Below are 25,620 nucleotides of genomic sequence, written 5' to 3' on the forward strand. Positions count from 1 at the left end.
GTGATACAGAATGTAAAAGTAAGTGATACAGAAAATGCTTCCAAGTCCGTTTACTGGGATGGCAATTTCCGCCGATCTGTGGATTTCTGTTGATTTTTTTCAAATTGATCAGTTCAGTGAAGTTTCTAAATCTGTTGAGAAACCCTGAAACACCAATCCCATGACACAATATTAAGTTTTCATCTGAAAATAGATTTTCCTGTCACCTTCCCTGTGTGTATGAAGTAATGTCATGAATAATGAATGACTGGTTAGAACAAGAATCACAGGTTTCATTTGTTAGATGTTGTGTGTTTATCATTACCCGACATCTGTTGCTCTTTTCAATGAATATATTAATGATGTGGATTTTATTAAATAGATTTGATAACAGCTCAGACTAGTGCATGATTTTGCAGGGCTTTTGATCTCCATTTCATTTATGTGGAAATTCAGGTCAATGTTGTCGTGTTAATGCTGCATGTATTCTGCTATGGAAAAGTGTGGTTCAGCTACACCCCTACCCCTCTCCATATCGAGTCCTTGTGTCAGCTAAGTCCACTGATAACTGTCCCTGTCATCAGTGTCATCATACAGTGAAGGTTAACATGTCATTTCATGAATATGATGACCAATGATGGTTATAATGGCCTGATGAGCTGATTCATAGGGTAAATTCTTAGTAACCATGGTAACAGTCAGTTGGTAACCAGATTGGTGATGGTGCCAAGAGCTGTTTTACAACTAGTTGCTGTGGAGCAACTTTTTTAAAGCACTTTAGTTCTAGAGATATCATATGACTGTGAGAGAGTTCATGGAATAAAGCTGGAACAGTGTCCTTTAGAGCTGTATTAGAGTTTGAGAGCTGTGATAAGCTCTGAGGATGTTCTCAAATGGCAGCAGTGTTGAGATACAACTGTGATATATCTGTTTTACAGCTGTCTTATATGTTTCACAGCTGTGATATTTATTTTACAGCTGTGATACACATTTTACAGGTGCGATATATATGTTAAACAGTTGTGATATATCTGTTATGCAGCTATGACACAGCAGGAATTTTATCTTCATTCCAGTTTAAGTGCTCTTTGATGGCAAATTTCGAAGAAAATTAATTTGTTCTAACTATATTTTTATTTTTTGAAATTTAGAATTAGACATATTTTTATGTGATATTTTTAGACTCTCATAGCAATGCTGCATGACTAAGTGTTACAACCTGTTTCCAGTTGTTCATTCTGTTCTCAGTAAAAGTCTGGTTATTTGTATGAAACACTTTATATAGCTTCCATTTTGCTCTACACATTAATATAAATTGGGAAACATTTAATTCCAGTTTTGGAAATTTTCAATAACGTTTACACCAGACTTGAGGCCATGTTATTTTCCTCTGAGCAGGTTCAGATACGTATTGCTGCCATTTGAGGGTGAACAAATTGTGATATAGCTGTTGTCCTGTGATCACTGATGACACTTAATCCCTTCCCTCACTAATTCCACACCGTTAACTTTCATTCATAAGCATCTTATTATGGATAAGTAGTTTCAGACTGAGTGAAGTTAAAAAATTATCTGTGCATTAGTGAAATATTATGAAGGGAATTGTTTGGATACTTTCTAACAGAATTTATTTCCCTAAATTATGAAAAGTATGGATCAGAAACTTTATCATTCTAGTGGAGGTAGTTATTTTTTATTGTCTCTTTAGTGAAATTGGTGTGCAAGCATAATAACATGGTTGTTGGCTGACTTAGAAAGTTTAATGTTTTCAGCTGCCAGATATTTCTTAATCTACAGTCCATATTACAGATCCAGTCACTAGGACATCATGCAAGATGATCCCTTTATCTGTGTATGTCTGGCTGAATCGGTTTCTATGTCTAGATTTTGAAATATTTAGGCTTTTGAAATCATTTTATCTATATGTACACGTTCCCACAGTAACTGCCTGGCGGGTGATGCTTCGGACAGACAGAATACTCACCAACACAGTTTCACTGTTTATTCCTTAAGAGATAATGTCCATCATATGTCGTCTGCTTCTCCAGGAGGGTGTTGAGTACGACGGGTTGCCACTGCAGGATGATGCAAGCTTTCCATCCCATCTGTCAGAGGCAAGACTCACCTCCACCATCCCTGACCTCGAGACCTCAGTGATCGAGAGCACACCAGATGTTATTTCTGACAAGATCTCCACAGTTCATTCCTCTAGTCTTACAGGTAGAGATTCTGGTAGGGACAGATAAAGCAGCTGATAAATGGCCGTTAGCTGTAGAGTTGACTGCATTTAGCTGTCTTGAGTCTGAGATCTCTGGCTAGTAATTGTCATTTCAACCTTGTTGTCGTGAATTGTGTCAGGATCATGTAGTTCAGCGAGCAGCTTCAGTTTGTGGTGTTAAGTTGGATCAGTTAGTTGCATCATGATCTGATGATCCTCGGTCTGTCAGCTCCATTCTGATGATCATGGCTTCCAGTTTACTACTCTGCAGGCTGTTCTCAGACGTTAAGTGGACGACCCATGAAGGTCGTGGGGTAGAATAGGCCTTCAGCAACCCATGCTTGCCATAAAAGGCGGCTGTGCTTGTCGTAAAGGGCAACTAACGGGATCGGGTAGCCAGGCTCGCTGACTTGGTTGATATATATATGTCATTGGTTTCAAATTGTGCAGGTCGATGCTCATGTTATTGATCACTAGATTGTCTGGTCCAGACTGAATTATTTACAGACCGCCGCCATATAGCTGGAATATTGCCGAGTGCGGATTAAAACTAAACTCACTGACTCACTCATCAAGTGGACACACCTTAAATTAACTGTGTATATTCATATGTGCATGTTTTGTTAGCAGTGATTGCCCCGAAACATCTGTACTTCTTCATCAAGTGTGTATGAGGGTAGTGTGACCTTTCCAGTCCAACTTGGTTAAGGTTCCCTGTATCATTCATACAAGTACACAACCTAATAGATGGCCTGGATAACCGCTTGGCGATTACTGATTGGTCACCATGTCAAGTATTTTACTGCAATATGTCATTTTCCTGCCATTTGTTTAGCACATATCATCATTCCCCAATTGAGGAGACCTATGCTCATGTTGTTGATCACTGGATTGTCTGGTCCAGAATCAGGCCCTAATATTGCTGAGTTTGGCAATGCATAACAAATCAACCAACCACCCAGTTCCGGCTGAAGATCTGGTAGTGGCACAAGCGAGGTGAATGAAACCTGTTGCATTTGACATTGTTGTGTTTTTCATACCATTTTGCATATTGAAAGGAAAGCATGTGAGACTGGTTGCAGATATCATACAGTTATATTTTGATGTTTTTCTCAGATTTAAATGAAACCAACACTAGCAATAATGAGATGTTGATGGATCACCCACTAGCATTCCACTCCACGGAGACCCAAGCTCAGGTAGAACAATCCAGTATATCCCACGATGGGGATGCTACAGCAGCAGCCAATGGCTACCAGGATGGTAAGAGCACTGGCTCGGCAGCAGGGCAGGAGAAGAGCAAGCTGCGTGTCCACGGCGTCTGTCTCACCACAAGCGACATGGACCGCCTTCGCATCTTCATGCACGAGTTTGTGGTGCGATCCCTTATACCTTGGGCAGAGAAACAGATGAGAATGCTGAATGAGCAGGTGAATGTACTGATAGTTTGGTTGTACCTTGTGTACTCTGGGAGAGCCCTTCATGTTTCCTTTGTCATGATGTCATTATGACCTTTGGTGATTTAAGGATCCAACATCTTTATCTCTCTCAGTTTTACTCATGCCATTGGAAAAAATAACAAAGTATGGGTTATGTTATGTGCACCTACTTCAAAATGATTAATCTGTTGGATCTGTTTAATCTGTGTAATATGGCCACAGTATGCTATTAAATGAGGTGGTTGTTCTACTATGTCATAATACCAAATTTGTCACCGATCAGGTGTCCATTCTAGATGTAGACTTAAGTCCCAATGAAAAAACTTAAGTCACAATTCCATGAAACATCTGCATCAAGATTCTTTGGGATGTCTAACATGTGAGATGGGGATGTTTGGAACTCTAGTTGTATTTGTCAGAAGGCATTGTATGGTTTAATATGAATAGAAGTAAACCCAGAATGTACCTACCTGAACCTGAAAGGGTTAACCCAGAAAGTTAAATAATGTTATTGTGATCTATCATTCCATGTTGCAGCTGACGTCCAGGAAGGGAATCCATAGATCCATCTTCAGTGCCACCAAAAAGTGGTTCGGTACCAACAAACCATCAGGACCCATACAGGCTTCCCAGAATACATCTGTAGTGTTAGTAGCAAACTCATTTCCCTTCAACTTGCTGGCAAACTGATGCTGAGGCCTGAATTTACCATACTTTCCCAGTTGCACCTAGGCTGTTGAAACAGTGTCTGTTCAGTTCAGCGCTGATACCGTGGCGACATAGTCAAACAAAAAATCCTGTTATTGTGAAGAGTCATTAGTTGTCAGTCTGGAACTGCCCATACATATTTATCCAGTCTTCTCTCTCTGTACAAGTCTTCTCGTTCACATTGTTCTCAAGATAAAGATCTGATTGTTACCCTAAAATGCGAACAGTGCATTATGGAAACAGATCTTTTGCCCATGCAGCACTGCAGTGACCTCGAACAAGCTTCCACGGAATCTCAGGGACTGAACTGACCTTGTCACATTCAAATCACACTTAAAAACATATTTGTAGGGCATAGCCTTTTCAAATATCACTGTGCTACATTCTGAGCATGGATTGCTTGGATGCCAGTGCATTACAAATGTATAATGATTACACTGTCATAGAATGGACAGGGCAGTGCTTGTATATGTTTTTCACTAGTGCCATTAATATTGCAGGTACACATCTGAAGCACCCGAACTTCAGCTACGGCGACTTGCAGACTTGGCATTCCTCTTCCAAATGTACGACTATGCCTACCACACATACCACACGGCTAAGAGAGACTTCAACAATGATCATGCATGGTTGCATTTTGCTGGAGCTTTGGTGAGACATTAACGTCATTGTTAATTCAGCCCATTAAGATCTTCATGTCAAGGTAGCATAATGTGATGATGCTTACAGTCACTGGTTTGTCTGACCCACTCTCTATTATTTGCGCACTGGATAATCCATGAAGATTTGGATTCGATCTGTTCTTGAACCCGTGCTTCCTATAAGAGACAGCTAACAGGACCAGGGGGTCAGACTTGCAGTTGCATACATCGATTTATATGATTACATAGATCATCATTTCAGTCTCAGAACTGCCTCATCCAGACTGAATGGGGTGGGTAACCTAATGCTCAAGGTGTTTGCTCATCTTTCTGAAGACCCAGATTTGACTCCCCACATGGGTGCAATGTGTGAAGCCAATTTCACTCTCAAACAGACTCTCTGTTTTAAGACTGCTGTCAGTTTGCAAGAGTATTTAATAAAAAAAACATGCAATTCACCATGACATAACTGGAATTGTGCTGACATGATGTGTTTAAATTTAGACTTGTGCTTGCTGTTATCTATTAGCAGACTGCTTTTCAAATTTTGTATTTTTGTGGAAGTTATTCAAAAAGACAGTATTCTATGCATTACAAGAGAAAACCAAGAGTGTTATTTAAGACTTTCTGTGTATTTTGTTGTATGATGTACAGTATATGCTGTCTAATATTTCAGGAAATGGCCAGCTTGTCTATCTTCATGTTGGGGAGTCAGAGTCAAAGACAATACCCCCACCACTACATGGAATCTGCCATCACCACCTACTTGACAACATGCAGGTAGGGAACAGGATGCTGTCACTGACTTGCATCAATGAGGGGTGGTAGGGTAGATCTGAGGTATTGTGCTATGTTGCCATGCTTAAGATTCCATATGTGGATACAGTTATTTCTTGCCATGCAATGATGTAATATGCCTTGAATAACCTGTAATGGGGGCGCACCGTCGCTTACTCATCTATCAGTCTGACGCCTTCCCTGGAGCCTTCCCGCCCATCCATCCCTTTATACTCTGAATTACCCACTCACCCATTCACTCACCCAATCATGCACCAGCTCATCCACCACCTCATCCATCTACTCACCCTTTTCCTTACACAATTACCCACTCACCAACTCCCCCAATCATGCACCAGCTGATCCACCACCTCATCCATATACTCACCCACTTTCTTACACAATTACCACTCGGCTCACCAACTCACCCAATCATGCACCACCTCATCCACCCATTCATCCACTTTCTTACCCAGTTACCCACTCACTCACCTACTCGTGAATCACCTCATCCACCTACTCACCCACTTTCCCATCCATTTACTCACTCACTCACCCACTTTCCTACCCAATTACCCACTCACTCACCCACTTTCCTACCCAATTACCCACTCACTCACCCACTTTCCTACCCAATTACCCACTCACTCACCCATTTCGTGTTGTATGGAATTCTTACTGTTGGAAGCTGTCATAAAATCTTCGTAACACAGTCTGATGATGTATGACTATCTTCTTTTGTGTGAATCCGGGAAGGTCCGGGGTAGAATAGGCCTTCAGCAACCTATGCCTGCCATAAAAAGGAGACTATGCTTGTCATGATAGGCGGCTAACGGGATCAGGTGGTCAGGCTCGCTGACTTCGTTGACACATGTCATTGGTTCCTAATTGCGCAGATGGATGCTCATGCTGTTGATCACTGGATTGTCTGGTTCAGACTCGATTATTTACAGACCGCCAACATATAGCTGGAATATTGTTGAGTGCGGCATAAAACTAAACTCACTCACTCACTCTTTTCTGTGAAGCAGAGTGCAGATTGTAATAAGATTTTGTAGTAGTCAAACACACACAGAATGGCCCTGTCATACATGTATTTTGGTTCCAGGAACTTCCAGTATGCCGTCCGGGCCACTCTAGTCAGCACCGAGGCTCTCAAGTGTCGGGGAATGTACGGGGAGGCTGCAATGCAGTTCCTCAAAATGACCAATGAGGTGGGGGTTAGTTTTTGCTTTTACTTCCTAGGAGCTTATCACAACGCTGGGGAACTGATGTGAGAAATATGTGCGTATTGGCTGACAGTTTCAGTTATTGTGTCATTGAGACAAAGGAAGTCCGGAAAGCAGGTTTTGACTAACAGTATCATGGTCCATGGTCCATGGTCCATGGTCCATGTATGTCATGAATTCATTTGGAAAGTAACATTATGTAGTATGTACCAAACTGAATTACTTTTGTCTTTTGCAAAACTAATTTGTTTAGTTTTGCACGTCGACTGCCACCATCTGGCAGAGTATACTTACAGGATCAATTCTGATCAAATTTGCCAATACAAGTTATCTCGTAGCTATATCAGTGATATTTTAAAACAAATTTCACATGTTGGCAAACAGGCACAAGAAGCAAGCATCTTCTAGCAGTAACAAAGAACGCCAGGTGACACTGGTTTCTTCTGCCTATGTTGCCAACATGTGAAACTTGTTTTAAAACACCACTGATAGAGCTACAATATAACCCGTAGTGGCAAATTCGAACAGAACTGATACCATGAGCATATTCGTCAGAGGCAGTCAACGTGTGAATGATCTGAAACTTCAGTTCACCTGATGTTCTCACATCTGCTGTTTGAGTGCTATTTCTAATCTAGAAGTGCTTGTAGTTGATAGTATCAGTAGACCTAACGGTGTGTGGGGTTTTCTTGTGAGTGAGGTTTATGGTGATCCCTCTGTTCTGGTTTTGGTTGGGTAGGGTGTGATGCCAAGGTTTCAGAAATTTTAGTGTTGTCTCTAAACCTTTCTTTATGAATGTGTAATGCATGCAAGAAGTTTAAAAAGAAAAGTATACATGCATATACTTTCTGTCCACTTATCCAGTTCATTGTTTTGTGAAACAAAAGCACTTAGAGGTTCCTTGGGTAGTGTTCCTGATTACAGTTCCTATATGTGGTGAGGCTGTAATACCAATATTGTATTGAATATAGTGAAATTAGAGTCTAACAATACTGCTGAGTATTGAATCTTTATATACATTCTACTTTTTAACGAATAAAATTTTTTTTTTCTTTCTGCCAGCAAAACACGCTTACTTTGGAAGGCTAAATAAATCTGTGTCATTTTTCGCTATCATATTTCAATCATGGTGTGTTTGATTGTACTGTCACCAATACAACTGTCTTTTTGGCAAACATCCTTCTGAATGTTTTAACTGTGATGTTTGTTTGTTAATGTTTTTCAATATCCTGTTTGGTGTGGGTTTATCTCCAGTTTTTCAATGGCAGAATTGGCATGCACATGTTGTAGGATTCCGACTTGTCCAGCGCCCTATTCCTTGAGCAAGGAGCTCATTGCTTCATCAACATGAAGACGCCAATGGTGCGAAAATATGCATTTCATATGATCCTGGCAGGGCACAGATTTAACAAGGCTGGGCAGGTATGTATATTAGCCAGTTTGGGTTTGGGTTAATATTTGAGGTAGCAAAATGGATTATGCTGTCTCAATTGTGACTTGGATGGTTATGTGTCAGTATGTGGAAAATATTCAAATACCTTTCTGTCACTACTTACTATTTCACGTTACTTTCAGGGAGACATGTCATTGTATGTTGAATGGAATAATAATAATAGTGGATAGCATTTATATAGTGCTTATCTCCGAAAGGGCACTTTGTGCATTTCTCTTAAAGAATTGGATGGAAAAGTACACATGTAAGGAAAGCTTGTTTAAGTAAGAATGTTTCTAAACTGGTCTAAACTAAGAGGAGGGAATTGGGGAGTTCATTTTGAAGAATGTCTTGGTTGATACATGTCATTGTATCCCAATTGCGTATAATGATGGTCATGCTGTTGATCACTGGTTTGTCTGGTTCAGGCTCAGTTATTTACAGATGGCTGCCATATCGCTGGAAAATTGCTTAGTGCACTGTAAAACTAAACTCACTCACTCACTATGTTGAGTGTATTGTGCAAATACATTTCACTCTGCTCAACTTGTTATTTGGTGAGTGAGTGATAAGTTAACAAATTGCCAGTTGAGTAGCGTTGATTTGGTAGGAGAGCTCATACCACTCCCTCACTCACTCGTACCATATTAAAATTTGCTAGCATTAATCATGCTGTGATGAAAATATACATAAGAACCTTTGCAGACTGACTGCAAGAAAGTACCACAGATTGTCCTTTCTGAAGACAAATTATCCTGAAGATTATGTCAAACGTATGATATGAACAAGATAGAATTGTAGTGTGGTCCAATACCAATATGAGTCATGACATATTTCACAGAGCAAGACAAATGAAACACATGTTATTATGACTTGGAAAGATATGCTTCAACATTTTGCATCATTTGCTCCGGTTAATGCGCACATATGATGTTGTTATTGTATAATATGTTAGCATTAAAGATTATACAGTTCAATTTCACATAACTGTTCACACATACATTTGATATGAAGGTTTTCACATCTGTGAGATATGTGATTTGTTCACAGCGCAAGCACTCCTTGAGGGCCTACTCGCAAGCATTACAAGTGTTCAAGAGCAAGTACTGGTCACTTGCAGAGGTCAGTCAACACGTATTCCTTTCCCTGCTGATTGTGCATGAACAGGTTATCAGTATTGTGAAACACTAATGTAATTTAAAAACATAGCCAAGTAGCCTTATCCTATCTTACATACATCATGTATGTTTTGGTGACAGTTGAACTCTCCTTTTTAGCAGGAAGGTTGATACAACAACTGTGTATATATTGTTTCAGTGAGCATTTAACTGAATATTGAGTGTATATTTTGTCCAGAGAAATGCTACTTTTTCAAATTGGGATATAAATCCAAGTAACAATTCACATTTGTTTTTTGGCTAGAACCTTGTTTTAAATATCAGAAATATGTATATACTGTTTCCTTTGCACAAGGCATTGGATTTCTGAGGTTTCTTTTCTGACATGGTGTTTGCACATATAAATTCATCCGTAAATATAATATGTTTTTAGATAATCATTTCTGAAATGATTTCCTCGTTTGTATTTCCAGGATCACATTCACTTTACTATTGGACGTCAGTCTTTCAACCTCAAGCAGCTGGAGAATGCTTCCTCTGCCTTCAAGCACCTTCTGATGGCTGAAAGCAAACAACCAGCAGCCCAGCAAGGAGCCTTTCTCAGAGAGTACCTGTTTGTATATAAGGTTAGTGCTACCATCTCACTGCCTGGCATTAGCTCTTTATTAACTATTGTTGTGATGCCGGGGCAGAATACAGTACTCCATACTTGTTGGAGCTGACCACTGGAATTCTGATTACAATCAGTTTGTTGTATAGCAAAGCAAGCTATTCGAGCTGTATGGCAGCTGTATTACACTACCTTCCAAACAAGTGATGTTAGTCATCAGGAAACCAAATGGTTCAGGTCGAGAGTCGGTGACTTGGTGGAAAGCATGTCATTGTACACTCATGGCAAGGAGAGTTTTTCATTGACTGGATAGTCTGGCCATAACTGAATTTTTTGCAAGGTGCAGTGACAAAGATTGATCATGTTAATAACACAAGTGGATTTGTATCAATGAGGTTTTTGTGCATACTAATGTTTTAGCCAGTGAAACACCATGACATGGAAGGTTGCCACTGCTTATCAGTGGCTTGACTGATTGGACTCAGTTGTTTACAGACTGTCAGGTAACAATATATCTGTTATTTTGCTGACAGATGACTCATAGTGTTACTTCTATTTTCAGACAGCCTAGCACGTGAACTGTTTTAGAGGCATTTTAGTTGCTGAGCTGAAGGTGATGGAACAAATTTTATGGATGATCAACTTCTTTATTTTCACAATAGCGACATTTCGGTATGGATTCTTATACCGTTTTCAAGCATATGGGAGAACAAGGTGTAACAGTTTATATACAGGTACAGGTACAGACTATACAGAAAATTGGCCGAAGCTATTCACATACGCAGACACAACCCTTCTATAAACAGGGATCAGGGTATATTTCTACCTAACCAATTCAACACTTTAATCAAGAAATATTAATCTCTTGCTTCCATCACTAACCCTCTATTAATTGGTCTCCTCAACGCTGTAATCTCCCACCCCCACCCCTGGCTTAACACTAATTACTGGTTATGTCAACAACTCAAGTTATATCCTTTGATGTTTTCGTTATCTCATCTCCTCAATTATGTTGTGGTTATTGTTAATCTCCTCAGCAATATCTCATGTACCTGTATATAAACTGTTACACCTTGTCCTCTGATATGCTTGAAAACGGTAAGAGAATCCATACCGAAACGTCCCTATTGTGAAAATAAAGAAGTTGATCATCCATAAAATTTGTTCCGTCACCTTTAGCACGTGAAACAGCAAACATTCCTCATTATGTTTAGTTTACCTGGAGTGACATTTTAGTACAGCCGTTTCAGTGTGCAGGGGTTCAAAAATCTCATTGCCTGGGACAAGTCAGTTTTCATTTCTGGGAATCCAATAATGGTGTCTTACCTGTTCATGGGCTACTAGATAATTTCCACTTATGGTTTCAAGCTGCAAATAAACTTGGATTTCACTTGTCTGTTCAAAATGTAGCCATCATATTCACAATGATAATAAAGTAGAGTTATCTTTCTTGGCTATATTTATCACATTTTGATAAATAGTCCAGTAGACATTAACATGAAATACCCTGTTGATTCATTATTTCATAATTCCATCATCATAATTAATATGTCATAAAATCAGGGCAAGTGGAAAATTAGTCAGGATCAGTTACTTTCTTAAAGTCACTTGCTCTGTAGCAAGTGACTTTTAAAAAGAAATTTGAGCTCAAGGTGTGATACAATAATAAGTAGTTGTAGACTAATGTCATTATATGGAAAGTTGATAAATTGTTCCCCAGCAGTGATACTGCTTCATTAGTGTTAAAGAGGAATTTCTGTGTCAAGGGTTACTTGAGGGCCTCCTACCTTTGTACATGCCATTCAACAAGTGCTTAAAATGTCACAGTGTCACATACACTGTCACAGTTCTCTAAATTATGTACCCATGAACATCTGGGCTACAATTTATCTTCAGCTGCACATAAATGTTGCAAGAGGCAACTAATGGGATTGGATGGTCAGTCGTATCCCAGTTGCATAGATCGATGCATAGCTCATGCTGTTGAACACTGGATAGTCAGGTCCAGATTTAAGTATTTAAGGATCGGCACCATATAGCTGGAATATTGCTGAGTGCTGTGTTTAACAACAAACCAACTAACCCAGACTAGCTTGCAGTATTTTTGGTGAAAAGATATTCTTATCCCTGAATATTTGAGAAATTTTCATGATTGAACCATTTAAACCTGAGTCCTTGTTGAGTGTTTAAGAATAACTTTCTAGTAGTGAAAAAAAAACAACCTGTTGTAATGCATTTAGCTGTTTAGACACTTGACATTTCTCGTATTACTCTTACAGTGGCAGGATGTGTATCACCATATATGGTCTATTTGTGAAATTAGTGCAGCAAAGAATATTTTCAGTACTTGTATAGAGGTGGTGGGGTAGTCTTGTGGTTAAGTGTTGGCTCATCATGCTGAAGACCCTGGTTCTATTCCTTAAATGGGTACTGTGTGTGAGGTCCGTTTCTGACATCCCCTGAGGTGACATTATTGCAATATTGCTAAAACTGGTGTAATACCAAACTCACACACTCATTCACTACATGTATACTTTTTGTAAGGGTTTTATACTGAAATAAACTTGACATTGTTCCTCAGCAACTGCTGACTCAGGAGGCTGGGGAGAACTGCTCCTATGGCCGTCTACCAGAGCTGCCACTACCCAACATCAACAGCAACACCACCAAGGTCCTCCTGGGAAAACAGCAGCCTCAGATACCAGGTAGCTGGCAAGTGGGATTAGATGACACAAACAAGATGCTTGCTTTATTATCACGTGTGTTTTCTTGCTACCGGCGATTCTCCATGTCTGTGGCATAAGAATGATGGGGAACAAGCATTTGTTCCTTAACTCACAGTGTTCAAGTCCTCGGCCAAGGGCAAGATTCTTGCCTTATCAGTTTTGTTCCTCACAGCTATTAATAAGCTATGTCAGAGCCACAGGTGACTGCAACGTACTGAAACAGTCTTTAAGTAATTGAAATGAACATGTGTATGTTTATCATTTACATGCTTGACATATTACAGAGAACCCACGGAAGACACCAGCAACAGGTGTGTGGTTTGATCATGATGAGAGCCGAAACGTGTGCTGGCAGAAGCTGGAAGAGAAACTAGTGATCTCAGCTAACAGTGGATCCCTCCCAAACACCTTCCGATCAACACTGCAGTGCTTTACTAACAATACAGACAACAGGGCCAGCCCTATAGCTTTTGTAGGAGGTGAGTACAATGAACATTCCAAAGAGAATACTTCACTTTATCTATGAAGATGCGGGTTAGAATTGGTCTTCAGTAACACATGTATGTCGTAAGAGGCAACTAGCGGGATTGGATGATCAGGCTCACTGACTTTGTTGGCACGTCATCTGTTCCCATTTGCGTAGGTCAATGCTCATGCTTTTGATCAATGGATTGTCTGGTCTAGACTGGAATATAGCTGGAATAAAGCACAATTCAATGACTATATCAGTAATCCTTTGCAAGTTTTGGACGTTTAAAACAAATTGTGTTTAAATATGAAATGTGTTTATACACTCTGTAGTACATTTGCTGAATTCTTCACCAGAATAATGCAGAAATCTGCACAAAATGTGAGTGGACATTTCTGTAACAAAATTCAAGATGGTTTATTTACATACCTACTTGTGTAGCTAGGTTATAGCCATTTGTTGTGTCAATCCCCTTTCAGAGCACATTGTGGTGGAGGTCCAGGTGGAAGACCCTCTGCAGGTGACACTAGTGCTGTCTGATGTCATGCTGCTTTGGAGCTTCCTGCCCAGCATTGCTGGTGCAGACAAGCCACAGCTCATCTCCAACGAGGTGTCGACAGGGGTCAAGAACAACCTGGCAGATGAGATTATCCAGACGACTGTGATCAAGGAGGTGGTCCTGGAGGGAGGCCAGACAGCTCCAGTGAGTCTCTTTTGTGTTTCTAGATAGAGTGCTTATCACTTTGTATGCGTCCAGAGCGGATGCTGTCTCTGAACTCCTTGCCTAGGTCCAACAAGGATATTTGTCTCTGAATGTATTTATATCTGAACAGCAAGCCTGAATTCAGAGATAATGCACCAGCCTGGATCCTGTACTAAATTCTTAATTGAATGTCTTTGGGATATGCCAGTAAATGGATTTGTTATTAGCTAAGCCTTTAAATCTAAACTAAAAATATATTAAAAAGACCTATGTGAGCTTTGCCACATATATAGCAAGTGTGAAACTGATTTGTTATGCCCCAGCATGGTATTACTGGGTAATTCTAAAAGCTGCAAAAAGCGTTCTTTCTTCACTCATCCCTATACATGCCACCTTGCAGATCCACCTGACCCTAGTGCCAAGACAGCCTGGAGAGCTGAGAGTGGTGGGCCTGGCATACAACCTGGGTACCACCAGTTCCCAGTCGCAGAGCTCCTCCCCACTCCCAGGGGACATGCCCTCCTCCTCCTCCACCTCATCCCCCTCCATCCTTGGCTCCCAGAAACCCAGCTTCATCAGCAGCGTATATGTGCGGGGCAAGCAGAAGCTGGAGGTGCAGGGGCCGAGACTCAATGCCAGCAAGGATGACAAGACGAACAAGGTGTATGGTCCAGACAGAAGGCTTGATCTCACAGTCCACGAGGAGATGCCCATACTGGAGGTAGGATCAGGGAGTTCCTCTAAGCTTATACAAGGATAGAACAAGCAGGATCATCACAGCCCATGATTATATGACAAAGATGCTGAAGATAGGACTGGGATTTCAGCAGTGTTTTTTCAAGGGTAGAACTAGTAGACTTAAAAATGTCCATTAGGAGATTTCGTTCCTGGCATTAGGAGTAGTCATTCAACTTGGGCTTATACACTGAAGAGACAAGTATTGTTACTTATAGCAAACATGACAACATATCTGTCATTAAGGCACATCTTATATTCTGCATGACTTTATGTTCATATTTGTATGTTTCTTTGTTATGTGAAACCAGAAGGAAAATGTTAGCTATACTAAACCTCAGTAACACAGTCCCCAGTATATCAAAGATAACTCTTACTGCGCCTCACTCTGACACCTTTGACAGACAGGCCCCTGTCATGTTACAGGTGAGCTTCTGTGACTTCCCTGACTCTCTCCTCTGTGGGGAGGTTCACTGTATAGAAATGGAAGTACGGAACACCGGTCGCAGCCCTCTGCATCAACTCAAGGTGATGTCAACCCACCCAGACTTCTTCACGTTCGGCTGTAGTGAAGACCTCCCTAAATATCCATACGTCTACCAGACGAGGTCTGTGGACAGTGACATAAGCAACCCCATAGACTCATGCAGTGTGCGTTCTGTGCCTGATGTAATAGACATTCCCATCGAGGGTAACGTCCTTCGTCCAGGGGACACCAGGTCACTACCCATGTGGCTGCGGGGGAACGACATTGGGGGGATACACGAAGTGGACTTCCTGTTTTACTATGAACCACTTAACACACAAGCCAAAGAAAATGATTCTGTGAGGTAACTTGTTTATCAACCTTGATGCTTTTAGTTCCTTTTTGATACTTGGAAATAATCACCGAGAGTTCTCTTCCTGTGTCACTTGCACGAAGTGATGTTAGTGTCGTAACTCCCATCCGTTACTGCGGACTTAAGATCGTTGTAGCACTAAGACCTCTTTGGGCAAGTGGACCCTGTAGCTTTTGTTGTTATTGTGATTCTTATACTGGTATTCACATTCTGCTTTTATTGCATTTAGTGGCTCCAGGGTATGTAAGAAAACAGAATTGGGGAAATACTGTATAAGGAAGGATGCACTGTGACCATGCTTGTGGGTTTGTACCAAACTTGAAAGCATTTAAGCCTTGAACATGTCAGGATTTCCTTCCACTGTGATATATTTGAATTACTGATCAAAGCTGCGTTTTCTGGACAGGAATGCACACCAGGGAGTATACAACCTTTGAGATTTAAGTTGACAGATTATGGGAGATGTGTACATACAGGATACAGAGGTTACCTTAATCATTGTACCCTTTGATTCTATCGCAGAATATGTGTCCAGAAACTTGTCTTAATGGGCAAAATGGAATGTGATGTGGCTGTTTTTGTGTTTTTGTTCCTTGATGGCCAGGATTTCTTATTCTTATGAAATTGTTATGTCTGGCCTAGGATGTAGGTTGAATGTCATGACAGCAGTTCTCGCTTAATCCGTGTACCTTTGTTCCCCAGACATCGAGTACTTCGACACAGAGCAGTGGTGAACACAGTAGAGTCATTGAGCGTGAGGGCCGTGGTGACCAAGCCCAGTGCATGTGTGTCTAGTAGTGATGGACAGGAACTCAAGTCATGTATCATCTCATGTGAGCTGGAGAACCTCAGTCAGGTAAGAGGCAAGACACTAACGTATATGCACAGACTCAATGTGTAGGTCTAGTAGCCTAGTGGTTAAGGCACATAACATCAAGGCCTTGGTTCAGTTCCCCATATTGGTTCCCCTGTTCGTGTCCCCTGTGTTATTAGGGATGGAATACTGCTACTGTGTCTGGAGATCACTGCACAGTCATAGCTCAATTACTGGCATGATTCACCATTCAGACAACTGACTCAGTCATTTAGAAGATGGACAAATAGCAATATGTTTTAGGTGTAATTCCCAGCCATGCCATTCTGAAACCCAGAAAGTTCCGGATCAGTACAAGGAGCAGTATGTGATATTACCATTGTATAAAGGTGTACCTGTGGTTTGAATCCCATCTCATCTCACTGTTTGGACTGTCATATTTAGCTGGACATGCAGGGCCCTGATACACAAAGTATATGTGCCTATTATGAGATATAGTAACTGTATAGTTAGTCATAAGCTTACAGCTGATGTTGAACTGTGGATCCTTTGTGCATCTGGCCCCGGGGTTGTGGCGTCTACCCAACAGTATTGGCTGTATACTGAAGTATACCTGTGCATCATCCAGGTGCAGGTGCAGCGCCCCCACATCCAGGAGTTGCAGGTGACCCAGGTGTCTTGTGCCAGTCAGGACTGGGTGGTCAACACTCTCAGCATCAGTGACCAGAAGGATGTCCGCATCGGCAGCAGACACATATTGCAGCTGGCTCTCAAGGGAACCAAGTGCAAGACAGGTAGGACAGGGTTAACAAGTGTTGAAATCTTGTGTCTACTTCAGTACTGGAAACAGCGGTAGGAAAGTGGTCCTAGGATTAAACTTCCTCCTGCTAAGGAAATCAGGTTTTTTTTCACATGTTTGCTTGTATCCATATTTCTGTTGTCAACCTGCAATTTGTTGTTCAAAGGTTTTCCAGTGTTACTAAATAATGACTTGACAAAGTTAAGGGATGGCAATTTTCTTTGAATTCGAGGAAATCTGCAGATTTAAATGCAAATTAGTCAACCTTTGCCCACCCTGTGAAGCCCAGACCACCCCTACCCCCATCTGATTTTCAGCTGAAATCACTTTCGCCTGTTGCCATCGTTAAAAGTTACTACATGTGTTCTGTCAGTTTTTTAATCATTACAGTCAACCAAATTATACATTTTCTTAGAGTTACCTCCCATCCTATATTTCTGCTTTATTAAGTTATTATCAAAGTTTATTTGGGTTCACATATTGAACAATCAGCTGGTGGCACAAAACAGAAGAAATACTTAGAGTGAAATGCAGCGTTATAACACTGAACTGTGATATGATTCATCAGCTACATTTCTGTCTGTGAGGGGTTGTGTCAGAGAAATACTCTGACACTCAGCACTACCAACAATATCTGTATATTTATTGGGGACATGAGGGAGTGAAAGTGCATCTTAGATCCGTGTGCGCCAGTAGCACCATCTAGAGCCATCCATGAAACTCTGTTGCCTTGCTTGTATTTTAACATTTGTACCCCGAATATCTTTTTTTTGTGTTTGTAGATAACAAACTGATGTTCAGTGAGGTATTCTTCGACATGCAAAAGGTAAATTGGTTCAGCAACTCCATATGTACACTTGAACTTTGAAAATTGAACAACTGCCAATATCAGCTACTACTACTACTACTACCACTACCACTACCACTACCACCATCACCTGTACTACTACTGCTACTACTGCTGCTGCTGCTGCTGCTGCTGCTGCTGCTGCTGCCACCACTCCCACTCCCACTCCCACTCCCACTCCCACTCCCACTACCACTACCACTACCACTACAACTACCCCCACTACTACCTCTACCCATTTCTTTCTGATCTTCCAGTGGAGTATACAACCAAACTATCCTGTGAGATGCTGAAAGGATTAATCGTCACAGTAGCATCTCATCCAGTCGTATCCGCATGGGAGAGGCAGGGGCATGTTTTGGTCATTTTCCATATGGACACACCCATATAGGAATGAAGCCCTAATTAGTAAACAGTAGACATATAAACATGCTTACATGCAACTCTTCACCAGTATTGCTTGACTTCACTTGAACATGGACCACCGCCACAAGCATCCTTATCATGCTTAAGCTATCAACCCCTGGGGTTCATCTAGGAGGACATGATGCAGCTGCTAAGATACAACCTGAGACCCCTACTCACACACTCATAGAGACCTGTGAAGATCTGGTTAATTGATCTTCAGCATCCTTTGCTTGTCGTAAGAGGCTACTAATGAGTTTGGGTGGTTGTGCTCGCTGACTCGATCATTTACAATCTGCTGTCTGTAGCTGGAATGTTGCTGTGTGTGGCAACAACCCAACAACTTTCTTAGAAACAGTATGGTTATGACATGGTAGATCAGATCTATACTTAACAGTGAGGTGTTTGTTGGGCACTACCATGATGTATTTTGTGTGAGCAGATCAACAGTGTCCAGACTCCATGCTGTGACTTCTACTTCCGGAGTCCAGCAAGTCGCCAGATCAGCTCCAGCTCTGGTGATGCCAGTCTGGTCCCCTCTCACCGCTCAGCACCATTTCAGCCTGACTTCTCCAGCCTGAATAAGGCTAGAGAGGTGAAGCTTACCCTCATCATACTCTGGAAGGTACGTCTGTCTGCTGGGGAACTAAAATATTTATTTTACTTGCTCATATTTCCACACTGGGATTTCACACCTAATTTTAGACCTGGAATGAAAGATCCCTCCATCTGGCCCCAATTTGAACAGACACACAGTCAAATCTAATTGTATTTGGATTCCATATTTTCAAGGAGTCACCTTTTTGGTTAACTTGCTTCACAATCTTTTGATTTCTGAAATTATTGATTATCCCCAATTTCTATTATGACCATTTTTATTTGGTATGGTAGCATTCTTTAGTGTTTTGATGCATATATTATGCTCTATGATGATTTTGCAAAATTTCAACTCTCTTGAAAATGAAATATTTCTGTGGCTGACATAAAGAACAACTTGTCTCTACACAAAAATATCAATGTCAGAAGCCTGTTTGTTTGCATATCATTATGTTTGTGATTCAAAATTTTCATATTTCGGATAAAAAAAGAGAAGACAACCAACCCAATAATGTTCCTTTTTCTGATTTACCTAAGGTGACAAAAACAATTGTGTTGTCCTGTTTTAATCTTATGAAAAGGGTTTCGTTTGCAAAATTTAGACTTTATCATAATCAATTTTGTGTGTGCCTTAGGCATTTGTTGCTCAGGAAAATGGTCAGCTGAAGATCCTCGTTGGACAGCATCATGTGTGCATTGAGAGAGTGGACACTGTGGTCACAGCTTATCCTCTGGTTCAGGTAAGGCTAACATAGATGAACATCAACACAACACTCATGCTTGTGTGGTGCACCTATGTGGGAAATTCTGAATCACTTAGGTTTTCCACCATATCAGACAAGCATGCCATGAAGCAGTTAAATTGTAAATGTTGTCTTTTACTTCTTTGAACTTGTCTAACTTGTCAAAATTTGCATTTTCCTATCTTTCCTATATCACTATTGTTTTTAACAGCCATACTGTGTAAGTGAGTTACCCTCTTTCTGCAGTATTTAGGCATTCTACTTGCCTTATAAGGGCTGAGGGACGGTGGGGAGCCTAGTGGTTAATGTGTTTGCTTGTTATGCTAAAGCCCTAAGTTCAGTTCCTTACATGGGTACAATATATGAAGCCCATTTCTGTTCCCATTTGTAATAATGCAGGAATATAGCTAAAACGGCGTATTACCATACTCACTCATAGAAGTTGTCGGTAATGTTCAAAGTAGATTCCACTGACCACAGACAGGTTGATGGTGATGTATGACCTCTGTTTCTAGTCTAACCAAGACCAGCCCCCGCTCAAGTTTATCCGTGATGTGGAACCACAGACTGAGCCCCAGCCAAGCCCTGAGGTGACAACAAAGCTTGTGAGCTACTCCTTCCTCCATCAGCTGGACTGCACACACAACTTCAACACAGGGTCAGTAGCATGCTGGGTTGTCAGTACCAGAGGTCAAACACAATACTTGTACTTTGATACTAGTACTGTAAACATGGTACTTGTGCAGTGAGCATAGTACTTGTATTTTAAACATTTTTGTTATAATTTGTTTATTTATCTAAAGAATATACATATTTTTCCTTATCCTAAGGTAGTGGAATACCTGAATTCCCTTGAAGTTCCCTTCTAAAAGAAGTGGACGTAAAATACACTCACCCATGTGTAACCTCCCCTTTTCCCGTGCAAACGGTCAGCTGACTGGCCATGCATGTCACTCTCTTCTTATCGCCCAATGAGGGTGGCTGGAGTTACCTGGGACCTCCACTACGGCAATAAGTTTTTTAACTATTTCGGTTCTTTAATTATATTTATGTCGTATGCAGTATTCAGGTTATGTATATGTATCACAATTTATTTATCTGTGATTACTATGAGTTTATGTAGCAGGTATTTCGTCAACCGAGACTAAGTCTCTGTGTAGATTACAACTGTTAGCGGTTGACCCACTCTTAGTTTCTCCGGCATGTAAGCCCTTATGTTCTTTCACTATTTGCTGTGAATTTTGCAGAAATTTATCTGTTTCAGAATTTTCACAATTCGTTCTTTTCACAATTGTGCAAGGGACAGGCAACGCCAGTGTCATGTCTAAGCGGGTGATTTAGTTTTGGGTAACCGTTTTTTCATTAACTGCTGAATTTCATTCCAGTTACCAGTTACGCATGTCTCAGGGGTTATGTGCTGGGTCCAGTGAGTTGTCCCCTAGGCCACAGAAGAGTACTCAATCGGGACTGGGTCGTTGCAGCCGAAGAGGTCTAGATCACCATCATCATCGAAGACAAAGTCGTCAGTAACGAAGTTGTTGCAGAATCAACATTCTTTGACGAAGAAGTCCTTCAGTGACGAGATCGGTCCTCTGCAGGGATGACATATCTACAATGAGCCGCCGTTGATGCAACAGAATGTCAGCTGGCATAGACAACTTTCTCAGACAATGTAGACTTCACCAGCAGCTTTGGTCATCGCAGTAGACATCTGTACAAGTCAACCGTCATGTTGAAGAAAAACGAAGACTACAATCTTCAACTGCATCGACTGCTGCTCCTAGATCGTCCACGACTGCATCGACACCACTCCAGGTTGTCAGGCAATGTAGACTTCGTCAGCAGCCTCGGTCATCACAGCTGACATCTCTACAAGTCAGCCGTACTGCACTCAACGAAGCCGTTCGACGCAGATGCCTTCATCCAAAATGAGCCTGGGAAAGGTCATGTTGAAGAAGAATGAAGACTGGTAATCTTCAACTACGTTGATGGCTGCTCCAGTTGAGCACTCAACTAGATCTGCACTCACTCCAGAGGATGAAGAGGAGGCATATGCATGCACCTGTTCAGGAAGATTGTCACCACTACGAGGCGCACCTTCGTCGGGTCAGCTCGATCTAGAACCATCAACGAGACTCTCATCGCAAGCTGGTAAGTCAGAAGAAGGATCAGCAATTTATGGCTGATCTCTTAGCCTCTACTATCACGGGACTGAATCTACTTCGTCGACAAGCGTCTGCAGCGTCATGGAGTGAGAACTTTACCAAGCCTCCATATCAAGCTTCGTGGTCAGTGCCTACTCTCTTGGATGGGAAGATCAAAGAAGTAGCAAGGATGGTTGCTCAAGACCCCAGAGAAGTCATGATGAACAAGTCCAACACCTTGTCAACGGTGCTCAAGCAGACAAATCTGCGTTACACAAACAACCGTCTCAAGTTGGTGGACGTCTCAAGTTGGTGGACGTCTCAATTGGGGAATTCTCAACAACGAATACGTCACGAAGATTCGTCACGAAGAGACGACTACAAGATACCACTGCAAACAATACCTCCGAGCACAAGACATGACGGTATTATCTTCGGGGAAAGAAGTCCAACACATCTACCTGGAAGACGGTCTGTCTGCACAGTAAGTTTTTTCACGCGCTTTACTCATCTAAACACGTGCTGGCAAAACAGCAGGGTTGCGGACAAGTCTGAATGCTTGCAAGGGTATCACCGTTTGAACAAGATTTCATGATGATCAGTTGACTGCTACACTGGTGACGTCATGTCTACAACCTGATTGGTTTCAGAGAGACAACGCCCTGCCGGTGACATCACATCTTCAATCTTATTGGTCCCCTGCACAGAGACAACGCCCTGCACAGAATGTGATGTTATTGTCCCAGTGTCAGGAAGTCATCTATGTTAGACTTACAGACTTGCAACGATGGAAAGATTTCGATTACACCCTAGATTAACAGTCTACAGCGTCATGTGATTCTTCAGACGGCATAGAAGTCTTCAAACAGCAGATCCAGCTTTGCCTATCAGGACGCTTGCAGCAATGAATGACAGTCTCTAATCGGACAGGCAGCCAGCTATAAATAGACTTCCTTCACATGTCAACTTGCTCATAATGAGGATCTGAAGACGAAGAATGACGCATCTTCACCACACGAAACAGGCACACGGTAACCCATCTGCGTTCCAACTTCATTTGTGGACCGTATCAAAATCGTACCCTTTATGATGTGGAAGCGGTTTGAGACATACGCCAAGAAGAAAGACTTCACGGCGATGAAGGCAACATATCCGCAGATAGCAGAATATTTATGTCACCTATGACATTCCAGAGGTCTGAAAGGCTGTACATTATCTACAAACTTTGCAGTTGGAAACGGGGACCAAGGTGACTAAAGTACCCGAGCTACTCGCCTTACTACGCTCCCTCAAGTTGGAAGATCGACAACATAGATTTAGAGCTTCAGCATGGGATCTAAACATCGTACTCCAACATCTCACAACTGATGCATAAGAGCCGCTTGATCGGACCTCATTTGAAGTCCTAACTCAGAAGACGCCTTGGCTACAACTGCACGAACGTCAGAAATTCATGCTTTAGACTTCAACCGCACAAGGTTTGATGCAAGTCATCAGCAGACAGTTCAGCTGTGTCTACGATGGGAATTTATCAACTGCCAGGTCAAACAGATAGACAGTTCCTCAGACTGGCATTATCTTCAATCCTTGGACCTCATGATACCCAAGATCTATAATTATGTCCAGTCAGAGCATTGAAGATATACATCGCACGTACCAAGTCTAGAAGGCAACATTTCAAGTGTCTGTTTATCCCTATATCTACAGAGACGCCTACGGAAGTATCCTGCAACACTATCTCAGTGTGGATCAGAACTGTTATATTGAGAGCCTAATAAAGCAGCAGGATTGGAACCTCCATGAGCCTCCAACCCACATGAAGTCAGAGCCTTGGCCTTTACACTAGCGCTACATGGGAATTGCTCACTATCAGCAATAATGGAGGGCTGCCTTTGGAAGTCAAAGACGGTGTTTGCAAACCACTATGTACGAGACATAGCCATGAAGGACGTCTCTGGCATTCATCAGTTTGGGCCTCTTGTAATTGCTCAGCAACTAACAGTTCCCCAAAGGTGCTGAGTGCACTCACCCATTTTATCACCTGACTTGTGGAAGCCAGATGCTCTGCGGAGTATAATGGTGGAAAGTCCATGTGCACATCTTAAACAGACTAGCATGAGTGATCATGAGACTGCACTCGGAATGAAGTTACTTGTACATGAAGAGGGGTTGCAACTAGTCTTGATTTCAATATCTTGACATTTAGTTGTATCAGAAACTAGCAGGATGCTAGTTACTTTCGATGTCACCACATTCCAGTCAACGAAGCCTTCTGCTGAATACAAGTTCGACTGGATGTGATCCCCCCAGAATCTACAATGAATATTAGAAGAGCAGAACCAAATTATCACCATTAAAAGTTCCCACCTGGGGGGGGTGGAATTATTGTATGTAATTTTGACAGCCAGCAGAATCCAGCGTGGCCTGACCCACCGCCGTTTCCATCGGATTCTGTAAGCAATAAGCATGAGTCAGGATAAGGAATAATATGTAATTTTCTGAATAAAATTGATGTTTTATACTTAACCTGACTCATGACAAAAGTCCTCCCAGTCACCCCTCACAGACACGCTGAATTCTCGTGTAGGGTTATTTACAAGGAGAGAGTAACAAGTACGGTCGGTCAGCTGACCGTTTGCGTGGGAAAAGGGGAGGCTACACATGGGTGAGTGTGTTTCACGTCTTCTTTTCTTAGAAGGGAACTTCAAGGGATTTTAGGTATTCCACTACCTTCGCCAGGGAAGAGGAGATAAGCAATGAGCATGAGTCAGGATAAGTGTAAAATATCAATTTTATTCAGAAAATTACAGTTTTTACATAACAGTATGTTTGTACTGTAGACATGGTAAATCATGACACTCCTATGGTGAGCATGGTACTTGTACAGTAACCATGGTACTTGTACTGTGAATGTGGTGCTTGTACAGTAAACATGGTACTTGCACTGTGAATATGGTACTTGTACAGTGCGCATGGTACTTGTACAGTAACCATGGTACTTGTACTGTGAATATGGTACTTTACAATGAATATGGTACTTGTACAGTGACTTTGGTACTTGACCAGAGATCATTGTACTGGTGCTTTTTCTGTACGCATTGTAATGTGTTCTGTTGTTCATTGTGAAAATGTAAAATTGAACACTTGCTGATAAATTATAAACATGTTGTATTTGTACAGCTGGATTATTGCTGAGTACAGTGTTTAACAACAGAATAGTAACTAGCCCAAGGTCTTTACTGGGACATGGGTTGGAACAAGTTGTTAGGATGAAGTAGTCAAATGATATCATCCTGTCACCTTTGTGGACCATGGTACCCATGGCTAGAAACACAGCAGGTTTATGTGTATTTTCGTTTGTTGTCCTCCAGGTTATGTATTGTCCCGGTGACGCTAAAGCTACAGAACCATACAGACACCTCGGTGGATGTACTGGTGGACACCAGCAAGTCATCAGACAGGTACTGGCGCATTTCTCCCATCTGTCATCTCGGAGTGGTGATAAAGGGAAATAAGGATGCTTTGGTGAATGAGACATTCATAAAGTTAAATGTGTAAAGTCTTTTGTTTGGGAAATGACCCTGAAAGAAAACGTCTCAGTTTCAGAAGGTTACAAGGATTCTTCTCTATTCCAATAATTGTTTGTAT

At 41.5% G+C, this 25,620-nt stretch overlaps 1 protein-coding gene across 4 annotated transcripts in view; it reads left to right on the forward strand.

Annotated features, from left to right (window-relative positions):
- The window catches only part of LOC137257330 (trafficking protein particle complex subunit 8-like), a 45,330-nt gene that overhangs the window by 11,851 nt on the left and 7,859 nt on the right, over nucleotides 1-25,620 (forward strand). For 3 of the 4 annotated variants that reach the window (XM_067794612.1, XM_067794615.1, XM_067794614.1), the window contains 21 exons: nucleotides 2,028-2,199; nucleotides 3,314-3,627; nucleotides 4,174-4,283; nucleotides 4,845-4,995; nucleotides 5,662-5,765; nucleotides 6,871-6,982; nucleotides 8,282-8,413; nucleotides 9,474-9,545; nucleotides 10,015-10,167; nucleotides 12,733-12,856; nucleotides 13,162-13,356; nucleotides 13,826-14,049; nucleotides 14,450-14,770; nucleotides 15,211-15,614; nucleotides 16,326-16,479; nucleotides 17,066-17,231; nucleotides 18,019-18,062; nucleotides 18,931-19,113; nucleotides 19,721-19,825; nucleotides 20,344-20,486; nucleotides 25,344-25,433. In XM_067794612.1, coding sequence (XP_067650713.1) covers nucleotides 2,028-2,199; nucleotides 3,314-3,627; nucleotides 4,174-4,283; nucleotides 4,845-4,995; nucleotides 5,662-5,765; nucleotides 6,871-6,982; nucleotides 8,282-8,413; nucleotides 9,474-9,545; nucleotides 10,015-10,167; nucleotides 12,733-12,856; nucleotides 13,162-13,356; nucleotides 13,826-14,049; nucleotides 14,450-14,770; nucleotides 15,211-15,614; nucleotides 16,326-16,479; nucleotides 17,066-17,231; nucleotides 18,019-18,062; nucleotides 18,931-19,113; nucleotides 19,721-19,825; nucleotides 20,344-20,486; nucleotides 25,344-25,433 — 3,473 coding nt within the window. The remainder of the gene's footprint in view (nucleotides 1-2,027; nucleotides 2,200-3,313; nucleotides 3,628-4,173; nucleotides 4,284-4,844; nucleotides 4,996-5,661; nucleotides 5,766-6,870; nucleotides 6,983-8,281; nucleotides 8,414-9,473; nucleotides 9,546-10,014; nucleotides 10,168-12,732; nucleotides 12,857-13,161; nucleotides 13,357-13,825; nucleotides 14,050-14,449; nucleotides 14,771-15,210; nucleotides 15,615-16,325; nucleotides 16,480-17,065; nucleotides 17,232-18,018; nucleotides 18,063-18,930; nucleotides 19,114-19,720; nucleotides 19,826-20,343; nucleotides 20,487-25,343; nucleotides 25,434-25,620) is intronic. The other variant, XM_067794613.1, reaches the window with a different exon arrangement.

Source organism: Haliotis asinina, chromosome 12 (assembly GCF_037392515.1).
Source record: "Haliotis asinina isolate JCU_RB_2024 chromosome 12, JCU_Hal_asi_v2, whole genome shotgun sequence".
In the NCBI taxonomy this organism is placed as follows: domain Eukaryota; kingdom Metazoa; phylum Mollusca; class Gastropoda; order Lepetellida; family Haliotidae; genus Haliotis; species Haliotis asinina.